General features: G+C 33.7%; 1 protein-coding gene across 1 annotated transcript; it reads left to right on the top strand.

Annotated features, from left to right (window-relative positions):
• Window positions 1-4940: 4940 nt before the first annotated feature.
• On the top strand, window positions 4941-8904 carry LOC136040397 (cuticle protein 7-like). The gene is made up of 3 exons (XM_065724671.1): window positions 4941-5080; window positions 7542-7652; window positions 8453-8904. The coding sequence occupies exons 1-3, from the start codon at window positions 5075-5077 to the stop codon at window positions 8813-8815; spliced, it is 480 nt and encodes a 159-aa protein (XP_065580743.1). The 5' UTR covers window positions 4941-5074; the 3' UTR covers window positions 8816-8904.
• The last annotated feature ends 4382 nt before the right edge of the window (window positions 8905-13286 follow it).

Here is a 13286-nt window from a genome sequence, read left to right as displayed (position 1 = left end):
GAAAGCTCTTAAAACACTTTGTGAAGAGAATGGGTTTCGAGACAAAAGCCCCCCTTATGTTACGGAATAATTTTCGTTCATTTCAAGTTTTAATATTGCTCTTTACTTTTGGTAGAATTGTTTTTTATTTAAATAGTTCATGTTAATGAACTGTAAGTAAGGAGTGACGCGGCAAACTACTGACAAAAACCCTAAAAAAGCTGAATTTTGATATCAGTAGATCAAACAGTCCGTGGTAATGAAATATAGTAAGGAGCGACCCGGCTCAATACCAACCAAAACTATAAAAAACGGAACTTTGATAACAATATTTACATCAAAGAAACGCATTTTAATGCTGATTTTAAATATATAAGTTTCATTAAGTCTTACCCATCAAAAGTTACGAGCCTGAGAAAAATTGTCTTATTTTAGAAAATAAGGGGAAACACCTCCTAAATGTCATACAATCTTAACGAAAATCACACCATCAAATTCAGTCTATCAGAAAACCCTACTGTAAAAGTTTCAAGCTCCTATCTACAAAAATGTGGAATTTTGTATTTTTTGCCAGAAGATAGAACACGGATGTGTGTTTATTTGTTTGTTTGTTTTTTTAAGAGGTGATTGTATCGACCCAGTGGTCCGAGAATGTCGTGAGAAGGCTCATTTTAACATAAACTAAAAGTTATAGTGCCCTTTTTAGTTGACCTAAAAATTTGCGGGCAACTAGTCCTCCTCCCACGCTCATTTTTTCCCAAAGTCACCGGATCAAAATTATGAGATAGCCATTTTGTTCAGCATAGTAAGAAAATCCAATAACTGTGTCTTTGAGGATGACTTAATCCCCACAGTCCCCCTGGGAGGGGATGCGAGTTTCAAACTTTGACCATTGTTTACATATAGTAAAAGTTATTGGGAAGCGTACAGATATTTTCAGGGGAACTTTTTTGTGTTGCGATACTAGTGGGTCGGGGGAGGAGGCTATGTGGGAGGATTTTTCCATAGAGGAATTTATCATGAGAGAAAAGAATTTCCATGAAGGGGGTGCAGGATTTTCGTGCATTATTTAAAAAAAAACAATGAAAAAATAATTAAAAAAGTTTTTTCAACTGGATGTAAGGAGGACCATTAAAATTTGTAACAAACATAAAATATTACGTATATAAGGGTGTTCGTCTTCTCCCCAATATATTGCTCTTTAAGCTAAAGTATTTTTAGTAATTTCAACTGTTTATTCTACGGCCTTTGTGATCCAGGGTCATTCTTAAAGAATTGGGACGAAATTCGAGCTTTAGTGTAAAAAGTGAGCTATTGACGAGGGGGCAAACCCCCTCATATACGTAGCAAAAATATACAAATATAGAATTTCTTTACGTAAGTTAATTCGTAAGTTAGGTATATTTATTACTAATAAAAACGTTCGTAAAAACTATAAACCGTTCTAGTTGCATTTTTAAGTAACCAAAATTGTGAGGGCGACTCAGCCTCCTCCCCCACCTTTTTTTTATCAAAATTGTCCGATCAAAACTATAAGAAAGCCATTTATCCAAAAAAATTAATATAAAGTTTTTTATTGTTGTAAAAAGTAGAACTTTGACAAAGAGTCAAACTTTATCGTAAAAAGGCGTGTGGGACAACGCCTTTTTTTATTATTTAATTTTTGAACGTTTTTTAATTAATGTGTGTTTTATTTTGGCTCACAGGCCATGAGCCTGAAAAAATCTGTCTGATTTTTATAAAAAAAGAGAAACACCCCTATAAATCAGAAAATCTTAATAAAAAAAAATCATACTATCAGATTCAGCCTATTAGAGAACCGTACTGTAGAGGTTTTAGGTTCCTATCTGCAAAATAATGTTTTTTTTTTTTTTTTTTTTTTTTTTTTTTTTTTTTTTTTTTTTTTTTTTTTTTTTTTTTTTTTACCAGAAGAAAGATCAAGCATGCGTGGTTATTTGTATGTATTTTTAGGTTGGTGTTACCCGTCAAAGACTATGAGACTGAAAAAAAAAATGCCTGATTTTCAAAAAAAAAAATGAGAAACACCCCTATAAGTATAAAAAGCTTAACAAAAATTATACTATCAGATTCAGCCTATTAGAGAACCCTACTGTAGAGGGTTTAGGCTCCTATCTGCAAAACTGTGGAATTTTATATTTATTTATTTTTATTTTTTTGCCAGAAGAAAGATCACGCATTCGTCTTTATTTGTGTGTGTATTTTGTTTAATTTTTTTCCAAGGGGTTATTGCATAGAACCAATGCTCTTTGAGAAAATTCTATTGTGAGAACGCTCATTCGAACAGAAATTAAAAGCTTTGGTGCTCATTTCAAAACTCCTGACCAAAAAATTGTAGGGTAATTAGCCCCCTCTAGCACCCTTATATCCCCAAAAGTCATCTGATATCCTTTTGGTTCAATATAGCTAAAAGGTACAATCATCTTGTCTTTGGAGTGACTCTCCCTCCCCACCCCAAAAAAAAACTGGAGAAAGGGCCAGAAGTTATGAAAATTGCCCATTGTTTGCATATAGTATTTGTTTTGGAGTAGCATACCAACAATTTTCAGGAGAGGTGGGAGATTTTATGGGGATGGTTTTTATACGGAAAAATTTCTGATTGGGATGGAATTTTTTGGCAGAGAGCTTTCCAGGAAAAATTTTACCCTGGGAGATTTTTACAAGGTTGGCTTTGCATGAAATTTTACACGGTCAAAAATTGTATAAGAAATTCATTTTACTTGTCTTACTTTGCTGTTGGCGACCCCACTTTGCATTTGGAGATGATTTGGGGGTATCATCCAAGGAAAAAATTCAGCAGAGCAGGACTTATCAAGGTATTTTCACGTCGGGAGGGGTTTCCCACGGGATAAATTCTCCATGGGGCAAATATAACCAGGAAATATTCTCCATGAGAAATTCGCTGTGGCAAAAATAGGGCGGTCCCTGGGTGGTATTTCCCCCATAGGGAAATTCCCCCTTGCCTTAAAAAGGATCAGAAGTTAAACAAGAACAAATCTTTCTTCAAATGAAAGTAAGTTAAAGAGTATTTTTCAGGCGGAATTGTATGCAGGGATTTTTCTGGGGCTAAATTGCAGCGAGGATGGAATTGTCCGAGGTAATTTCCCAGTGGAAGAATTTTTAGCTGGAGGAACATTCTTTGGAGGTTTTCCTTTTGTGAGGAGATTTTCACGGAGATGTTTGATCGCGGATGCGTGTTTATTTTTTTTTATCCCGGGGAAGATCATTTCTAACCAGTAGTCGTAAAATATCGGGAGAGGGCTCGTTTGATCGAATATCAAAAGTGGTAGTGCCCTTTTTAAGTAACGAAAAATATTTGAAGGCAGGTAGCCCACACACATTTTTTCTCATAAGTCACTGAATCAAAACCTTAAGATATCTTTTTCAGAAAAGTCAATAAATCTAATAACTATATCTTTGGGGATGACTTAACATCTCAAAGTCTCCGGGTGAAGCTTTTCAAGTAATGAACTTTGTCCACTGCTTACATATAGTATTGGTTAATAAAAAATATAGATTTTTAAGGGGGTATTTTCTGGTGGAAGGGAGGGGGTACCTGGGAAGATCTTATCACGGGGAAATTCTTCTAGGGGGAAGGAGGTTTGCATAGAGTGGGAGCTCAATTTCTCAGCATTATTTTTAAAACAATATCAGAAATTACGTAAGAAAAACACAAGCTTTTTCAACTGAAAGTAAGAAGTAACATTAAAACTTATAACAAACAGAAATTATTACGAATATGAGGATGGTTACATCGTCGATACATCGCTGTTTACATTGAAGTTCTTTTTAGTAGCCTTTGAAGAGCTTTTAATTATAATTGAACAGCCTTTGTGATTCAGGATTCATTTTTTAAAAAGTGGGACAACATTCGAAGTTTAGCGTAAAGGACGAGGTTTTGAAGTGGGGGAGACACTTCTCGTATACGTAGTAATTGCTGTTCGTTTTACGTTTTAATCCTTAATTACTGCTTACTTTTGGTTTAAAAAAATACTTGATTTTTCATTTCATTTTCAGTATAAGAAGCCAATTCTATGGCTGTATTGATTGTTATAAGGTTTTTTTTAACTTTCGGTTAGTATTCGCCCGAGTCACTCCTTACAAAATGTTCATTACCACAAACTGTTTGATTAATGTAAGAGAATAAATCGTAATAAAAAGCAGTTTAAATAATTGTTTAAAATTATTTCAAACTGCAATTTAAAGCACAATTTATTAAATTGAAACCTGTTTATTTTATATTTTCATTTATTATGCTTCAAACTGAATTTATTTGAAGTTTGGTCAGAACAAAATTAAAAGACCCGTTTTCTCTCAATTCATTTGAAGCTACGATTTTTATAATTATACATTTTTTCATCATTTTCATCATTTTTACATTTTTTCATCATTTTCAAAATTCTCCAAGTTTCTTACTATTATCACTCGTAACTACGAACCAGAATTCTGAAATATAATATATTTATTTTAGGCATTTAAAAGTATTGTTATCGACTTCCGTAGACGACCCTAGTTTTGTTTCGCATTAGCAAAAAAAATTGAGGTATTTAGTATGGCGAGCGGGGCGCAATTTCAACAGTTGGAGCTAATTTTCCAAATTCAAATAAAAATAAATATTCTGTGGATGCTTTAATTATGTAGGCCTATTTTAGTTTCGACAAGATTTTTGAAAACACTAAATTTCAGGAGGCAAACTGGGGTCTGAGGGGCAGTTCCCATCTCTGCCCAATAGCAAAATAGGCCCCTGGTGGTAAATTGCCTATAAACAGATCTACAATCCATCACACAGTCTGGTAGGTTCAAGTTCATTTGTTTTGTGCACAAATTGATTTTTGATTTTGGGTCTCGATATAACACGTTCCACCAGCAATGCCCTTTGATTTTTACGGTGGGTAATATAGTTCCTAATATTTTGGTCAAATGTTATGACAAAATGTACAGTGCTTGAATGTGCTTGAAAAGGGCGTTGGTCTTAAACATCCAAAATATATAAATATTCTAACACAGTGAATTCTTGTATCAGTTTTCAACTTGCAATTTGAAACACTAGTGGTCAAGATAAAACCTGAATATAAATATGAAGGTAAGAGAATGTGTACATACTAATATTCAGCAGTTTGGGCATCCATAAGGGGAAGGCAAGACCAGGCACTAATCCCCCTTCTCCTCTAAGTTGAGTAAAAATATAAAAAAGTAGAAATTTAAACATATTTCTACACATGTATTGCTTTTTATGTCAATGAAAAAAATTGTGAAAGATTTGTCAACAAATAACACAAAATAATTAATTTTCAAAAATATCTCTTAAAATGCTTAACTTCTGTGTTATAGATTAAAATAAATCTACATTATTTGTTTACTAATATAAATCTAGTTTAATATTAATCAATTAATTGAGTTGGCATAAAGAAAAACAAAAAGCAGAGTTATAAATACAGCATTGAAGCAATTTCGTTTCCAGATCTATCGGATTTTTCCACTTTTATTTTTATCGTTTACTGAGAATAACTTTTATTACTGTAAAATTTTAAGATTTATTGTGCTTCATTGTAAACCTGTCTTTTGTAGTCCATTGTTTCTGCAGAAGGAGTAGTAATGGTATTATATTACTAAGAGTGCTTGCTCAATGGACAAAACCAAGCTTGAAAATTATGGGGTATGCCATTCAAACCTCCTTGTCACGAGGCTATTCATGAGCTAAGGCACTGGAGGTAAATATACCCAAGTAGCAGAAACGGTTGCGTTGTGTTGGCCTTAGATGGCTTTGTGGTGCAACGAGGAATAGTAGCAGCAGTACCATTGATTTCTTGTAAGGAAGATAAAAAGACTTGTTACTAATTAAATATATTCGATTCATTTTTCAAACTTGTACCTGCTATAAAAGCAAATTTAATTTGTACTAACCCTAAATATATCCTTACAAAATTTTTGTGACATTTCTATGCTTCCTCCAGTGGCCTTCTTGAAAAATATTTTTTTTTTCCTCAGTGTTCATGAAAGTGATAAAACTTATCCTGGATTTTTTAGGGTTTCCTATCACCTTCAATTCCAACATCTTGTTGGATCTAGGTTAACAGAGGATTTAATGTTAGGTCATTTATTCTAAAGGCTATGAAAAGCTTAAAGCGTTAAAGGAAAGTTTAAGGGTTATTGATAGCCTTTCTAAGGAAACACCAGTTGGAGTCACGAATCTTTTTTTGCAATTTAGGATTATTTCAAAGATCTAAATTTGACTTTACAATGCTTAGTTTTCAGAAAACACACATTTTGCAATCACTAAGCGATTTTCGTACTGAACTACAAAAATGCTATAATCCACACTGAAGGCACTGTGAGGATCCTTTTTTTCATTTTTTTTTTGGATTTGGCTATTTGGCTATTTTTAGGTAATATTTTGGCTATTTGGCTATTTGGCTAATTGGCTATTTTTTACATTTTTTAGCTATTTTTCACCCGGATGGCTTGCATAATATATAATTCTTTTATATGTTATATTCTTGCTTCTTTTAATAACAAATTATATTCTATTATATTTATATTATATATTTAATAAGTATATAGTAAGTAACTATTATATTTATATTATAACAAATTATATATATTATAATTATATTTTTTCTTCTTTTATATTCTTGTTTCTTTTAATAACAAGCTTTGGTGATGCAGAATTGGAATTTTTTGGGAAGAAATGAGATTGAAAGCTTCGCAGGATATAACAGCAGAGCCTTACCACAATTAGTGAGAATCAGTTATAAGGTAGCTTGAGGGTGCTCGAGGGTAGCTTAAAAGGATAGAAGTATCTTGAATTTGGAATATATTTTTACAATTAAATTTATCTAACCACTTTTGAATTAACTTTATACTTTTCCCATCAAATCTACCAAAATATTTGTAATATTAATAAATTGACGTTGTAGAAATAATGTTAATTTTTTTCTATTATAATATTGTAATTATTATTTGGTTTTTACCGTATATTATGGTATTTTATCACAAGCTAAAATTCTAAGGGAAATCTATTTATCTTTGATTTCTGATTAGGCATGGTACGGCAAATTATGAAAAGAAATTCATATCCGAGACTTTGCATAGTTAAATTCAAATTTAAATTAAGTAATTTTCTATCTTAATGATAATAGTAAAATCATTTTATTTTCTGCAACAAAAAAGCAACAAAGTAAAAAAGCAAATAAAAAATCGACTATTTTAAGTTTTTGGCCTTTAAATTTTGAAATTTCTATTGGCTATTGTTTGCTTTCTTCTATATGTAAATTTGTTAGTTTTCACTTGTGACAAGTTGTGACTTTTGACAAGAGCTTTGTAAAACATTAAAAATACAGATTCCTGGAAGTATGAAAAAAATTAAATTGTTAAAATAAGTATTTAAAATGTTTAAATTCCACAAAGCACCCAAAAATATATTCCCACTTCAATACGTAACATCCTTTTCTTTTTGACTTTTGTCCTAAATAGGAATTGTTGTTGTTGTTTTTTATCTAGATTGAGGATGAATTTTGTCTTTTTAAAGCATTTTTAATTTTCAGGCTCTTATCATAGCTACTTTTGTTGCCTTGTCTGTTGCTGCCCCTCAGTACCCTAAACCAGCAGGCTACTCTGGTTATAAGCCCGATTACAAGCCATCATACAAAACTGATGTGAGTTTTCAATTATATTTGCTAATGATTTCCTTTTTTGTTTAAGTTTATAGCCTTCATGACAGTAAAAATAAAGACGAGAGGCAGGAAAGAAATTAAAATGTAAAGCAAAAAGTCGTAGAAAGTGGGCAACCACTCCGGATGGAATCCTCAACTGATAATAAAAGTGATTAAAGAACACCTGAAGAAGATTTAAAACCCAAAGATATGAAGAGATGAGATACAAAAATGGCGGTTTAACGTTCTTTATGTTTGCAGTTCCTTTTTTCTTCAAAGGAAACGGACAAAAACAAGCAAAGCTAAAATAGGAAAATAAAACAGAAAAACAAAACACAGTCATCATAAAACATTCAAGGCAACGGTACGAACTTCATCTGTTTTTGCTTTATTTTATGTTGTTGATTCTTAATAAAATCGTAGATTATGGATTTCTAGCAAAAGGAAACTATCATTTAATCATAATTCTCTAAAACTATCTGTTGGGTGTTGTTTAATGTTTCAGCTCTAAAGCAATCTTCATATTTGTCTTTAGCTTGAAAGTAAGAGTAAAATCTTATATCTACGAAGAACATTCGTTTGAAGGGGCAAAGAGGGGGAATGCCTAAGTATAGAACTTTAAGATTATAATGCTAAATATCCAAAACAGGGAGTGATATTGAAAGTGCCTAGAATATTTTTGGCCTTTGCCTTCCCCCTATGGAGACAATTTATAACTTAGGATTTCCCCTCCCCTGCGCCAAAAATTAATTGGAATAGTGGTTCCTCAGCTAATTAACTTATTAGATTTTCTTATATTTTAGTACGCCCCAGCCCCCTATGACTTCGCTTGGGCAGTGAAAGATGACTACACATACAATGACTACAGCCACCAAGAAAGCTCAGATGGTAATGGCTACGTAAAAGGCAGCTACCAGACTCTACTTCCAGATGGCCGTGTTCAGACTGTTACCTACACTGCTGATGATTATGCCGGATATGTTGCTGATGTTCAATATTCCGGTGAAGCTAAATATGACTACAAGCCAGCATACAAACCCTCTTACCCAGCACCAGCATACAAGACACCAGCATACCCAGCCCCTGCTTACAAAGTGCCAGCATACCATGCACCTGCATATCCCTCTCCCGCATACAAGGCCCCAGCCTACGGGCCAAAATATTAAGAGATCTCCCTTTTATAGATTGTGATGAATATATTTTTACACTATTATTGACAATAAAAATTATAAGAATAAATACGATGTCTTATTGACTATGTTGTTTTTTTTGTGGAGCAATGCTTCTTGTTTTCGGTTATTGTGGTTCAGATCAAACAAGTTCAGAAACACTAAGCTCTGGGAACTAAGATATTTTTTTTTGATATTGCAATAATAGCCTTTAAAATTTGATGTTGCTCCTTTAAAATCTGAGAAGTTTTAAAGTTTCGTTTCCAGAAAATATTGTTTTTTTTCTGGTCTACTATAGAGAACAAACAAGAATATTCGTTTTAACTGCCCTCTCTTGATCTTTTAGGACCACTGGTTTAATTTGATCACCAATGAGAAATAAAAGACACACAACAACAAATAAACACACACCTGTGAGCTTTCTTCTGACAGAAAAAAGGAAAAATTTCACATTATAGTCGATGGGAGCTAAATACTGCATTATTGCAGGGTTCTTTCATATGCTGAATCTGATAGTAAGATATAATGATATAATATATAGTAAAGATATAGTAAATATAATAATAAGAAAGCACAAATAAACACACATCCGTTCCGAGGAAAAACTGTACTATAAAATGTTTCTTTATATACTGGCTTCATCGGTCCACGGATACTTAGGCATATAAATTTTACGGCGTATTTTATCGGGAAGCCTCCTTTTTAAGTTTTTTACTTCCTTTCTCTATAATTATCCTTACCTTAGATCTTGGTTCCTCTTGTGCCACCAGAGGCACAACTGAGTTGTCCCCTCCGCAATCCCTCGCTCTTTACGCTAAAGTTTGAGTCTTTCCCACAATTCCACTTTTTAAAACAACTACAAACTTTAGCGTAAAGAGCGAAGTGTTGAGGAGGGGACAACCCATTTCAAATACGGAGTAATTTCTGTTCGTTTTTAGTTTTAATTTTGCCCCTTACTTTCAGGTAAAAAAAATAGTTTTTTTATTTAATTAATGCTAAAAGACTATTACAAACGTAAAAAGTTATTCGGCCCAAGAAGCTTTGCTTGTTATGGGCTGTACAACGTAGTAATAGAGCACTAAAAGAACCACAAACAATACCGAAAATTAAACAATACATATGAAATGAAGATATGGAAGAATAAACACCAGCATACAGTGAAAAAAACTGATAGTACTTATAATGATAGAAATAAGTAGAAACAAAGATAGTAGAGAAACATGAAAGACAAAGCTGAAATTACAACATAAAAAAAGACAAATAAACAAGGACATTAAAATCTAAGAAGATTCTTGAAAACAATTTTAAAAAGAATAAGAGAGATATATTTGATCAGTTTGTAACTTGCTACCCCTCCCCCGGGGACTGTGGAGGAGTAGGTCAGCCCCAAAAACATAGTTATTATGTTTTCGACTATGTTGAACAAAATGGCTATCTCAAAATTTTGGGAGGGGTCCCAGATGCCCTCCAATTTTTCGGGTTACTTAAAAAGGGCACTAGAATGTTTAATTTCCGATAGAATGAACCCTCCTGTGATATTCTAAGACCACTTGGTCGACACGATCATCCCTGAGGAAAAAAAAACAGAGAAACAATCAAACAAATAAACACGCACCCGTGATCGGTCTTCCGGCAAATAATATTAAGTTCCACATTATTGTAGATAGGAGCTTGAAACTTGGACAGTAGGTTTATCTGATACGCCGAATAAGATGGTGTGGTTTTTGTTAAGATCCTATAATTTTTAGGGGGTGTTTCTCTTTATTTGTAAAAACAAGGCAAATTTTCTCAGGCTCGTAACTTTTGATGAGTAAGTCTAAATTTAATGAAACTTATATATTTAAAATCAGCATAAAAATTTGATTTTTTGATGTACCTATTAGTATCAAAATTCTGTTTTTAGAGTTTTTTTTACTATTGAGCCGGGTCGCTTCTTATATACGTAGTTCGTTACCACGAACTGTTTGAAAATGTATTTGGTTTGAGTTTAAAGATAAACATCCTGTGTTTTTAGTACAAAAAGAAGTTTGTATAAATATAGAGAGAAATTATTCTCGATGTCATACGAGAGAAAGCAAGTCTTTTGGGACTGAAGATTAGTTCGGACAAGACAAAAGGCATGGCAACAAGCGACTCATCATTTGGCATAAAGTAAGGGGACAATTCAGTAGAGCAGGTAGTGGAACTCAGATACCTCGGAAGTACAGTCGAATGAACTGGATCAAGCGGATAGGAAGCACAGTCTACGATTGGACAAGCCAGTGGAGCTTTCAATCGACTAAAGCAAGTTTGGCGATCAAAAATAAACTCCCTGAAACTGGAATTGAGGCTGTTCAACAGTAACTTCCTCTCTGCCCTCCTCTATAGCTGTAAATGCTGGAAACGGAGTCAACAGCAAGAAAAGAGAATTCTCGCTTTCGAAAACAACTGTCTTCGCAGGATACTGAGTATTAACTGGAAGGACCACATAACCAGCCAGACAGTTCGCTCTATAAAGCATCAGCCCCTGGTAACAGATATCATACGCCAACGAAGATGGCGCTACTTGGGACACGTTATCCGTTTGGTGGAAGACAGACTGCCCAGAACGGTACTCAAGTGGCAAGGAGAGGGAACCCGAAGATGAAGAAAGCCAAAAACACTCTTTGTTGTACATACCAGCGGGACCTGAAGTTTATCAATTCGACAATTCAACCCTAATTGGAAGACATCTGGGTAGCAGCACATATGAGGGATGATTGGTGGCTCTTGCAGCACAGGAGGAACCAGGATCTAAGGTAAGGATAATTATAGAGACAGAATGAAAACGACTTAAAAAGGAGGCAGACCCGATAAATACGCTACAAATTTATCATGCCTAAGTATCCATAGGCCGACAACTGAAGCCAGTATATAAAGAAATATTTTATAATATAGTTTCCCTCGGAAAGGATGCGTGCTTATTTTTACGTGCTTATTTGTTTTTACCAGGAGTAATTGTATTGATATAGTTTTTCACTTTAATTTTTTTTATTTTCTTATAGTTATGATGTATAAAGCCGTCAAATATATCGGTTGTATGTATTCAAAATTAAATTAAATATATAAATTTTACTCAGTAACGCTCAACACTTACGCTATTGCTAGTACTATTAACAACTTGCCGCAGCACCAAACCTCCCGACGCCAACATAGCTATGGACGTTCAGCCTCCATTCCAATCTATTCAAAACCTCAATCTTTACACCTTACCAGGAAGTTCTGATTTCCCTTAAATCTTCCTTTATAACATCTTCCCACCACGACCGTGGATGACTTGCTTTCTGTTTAGCCCAAGACAGTTGGCTGAAAAGAACGGTCTTAAGCAATCTGTCAGGCTTCATCTGCAGAACATACCCTATCTATCTAAACCTTTCTGTCATTATAACCTAAGAGAGGAGGGTTGAACTACACAATTCTTTGATTTTCTGGGGGGTGTTTGCCCCTTTTTCTAGAACCAGGGGGCTTTTATCAGGTTTTCTGCTTTTTATGGTTAACACTAGACTAATGAATCCCATTTATTTGGAAAAAATATGTAAAATTTCTTTAATTTTAACGTTACCCATCAAAAGTTATAAGCCTTGGAAATTTGCATGACTTTCAAAAAAGAAGTGAAACACCCTCAAAATGGCAAGGAATCCTAATGAAATTCTTACCATAAGATTCAGCATATACAAGAGCCCTACAATAATGTAGTATTCAGCTCCCATCTACTAGAATGTAAAATTTTGTCTTTTTTCGGCAGAAGAAAGCTCACAGATGTGTGTTTATTTATTGGTGTGTGTCTTTTATCTATCATTGGTGATCCAATGAAACCGGTGATCCTAAAAGATCAAGAAAGGGCCGTTAAACCGGAGATTCTTGTTTGTTCTGTATAGTAGACCAGAAAAAACTCCAACATTTTCTGGAAAAAAAACCACAGAACTTCTCAGATTTTAAAGGAACAATATCAAATTTTAAAGGTTATAATTGCAATATCAAAATACTCAGTTCCCAGCTCGGAGCGAAAGAAGCGAAAAACCCTCAAAACGTTAAGGAATCTAACACTACCAGATTCAGCATATCAAACAATTTTGCAATTATGTATCATTCAGCTCCCATCTACTAGAATGTAAAATTTTGTCTTTTTTCGGCAGAAGAAAGCTCAAAGATGTGTGCTTATTTATTGGTGTGTGTCTTTTATTTCTCATTGGTGATCAAATTAAGCAAGCGGTCTTAAAAGATCAAGAGAAGTCCGTTAAAACGGAGACCAGAAAAAAACTCCAATATTTTCTGGAAAAGAAACTTCTCAGATTTTACAGGAGCAATATACAATTTTAAAGGTTGTAATTGCAAGAAAAAAAAACTCAGTTCCCAGCTCTTACTGTTTCTGAACTCCTTTCATCTGAACCAAAAAACCTAAAACAAAAAGTATTACTCCACAAAAAAAGAGGTCAATAAAACATTATAC

The sequence above is a fragment of the Artemia franciscana genome, chromosome 20, assembly GCF_032884065.1.
Source record: "Artemia franciscana chromosome 20, ASM3288406v1, whole genome shotgun sequence".
Taxonomy (NCBI): Eukaryota; Metazoa; Arthropoda; class Branchiopoda; order Anostraca; family Artemiidae; genus Artemia; species Artemia franciscana.
Note: the sequence above shows the minus strand (reverse complement) of the source record. Positions and strands in the feature narration are given on the sequence as shown.

Bases quoted from the DNA above. Each gene is read 5' to 3' on its own strand.
- LOC136040397 (XM_065724671.1), top strand. The intron at 7,653-8,452 runs GTGAGTTTTCAA...CTTATATTTTAG, and splicing joins AGCCATCATACAAAACTGAT to TACGCCCCAGCCCCCTATGA.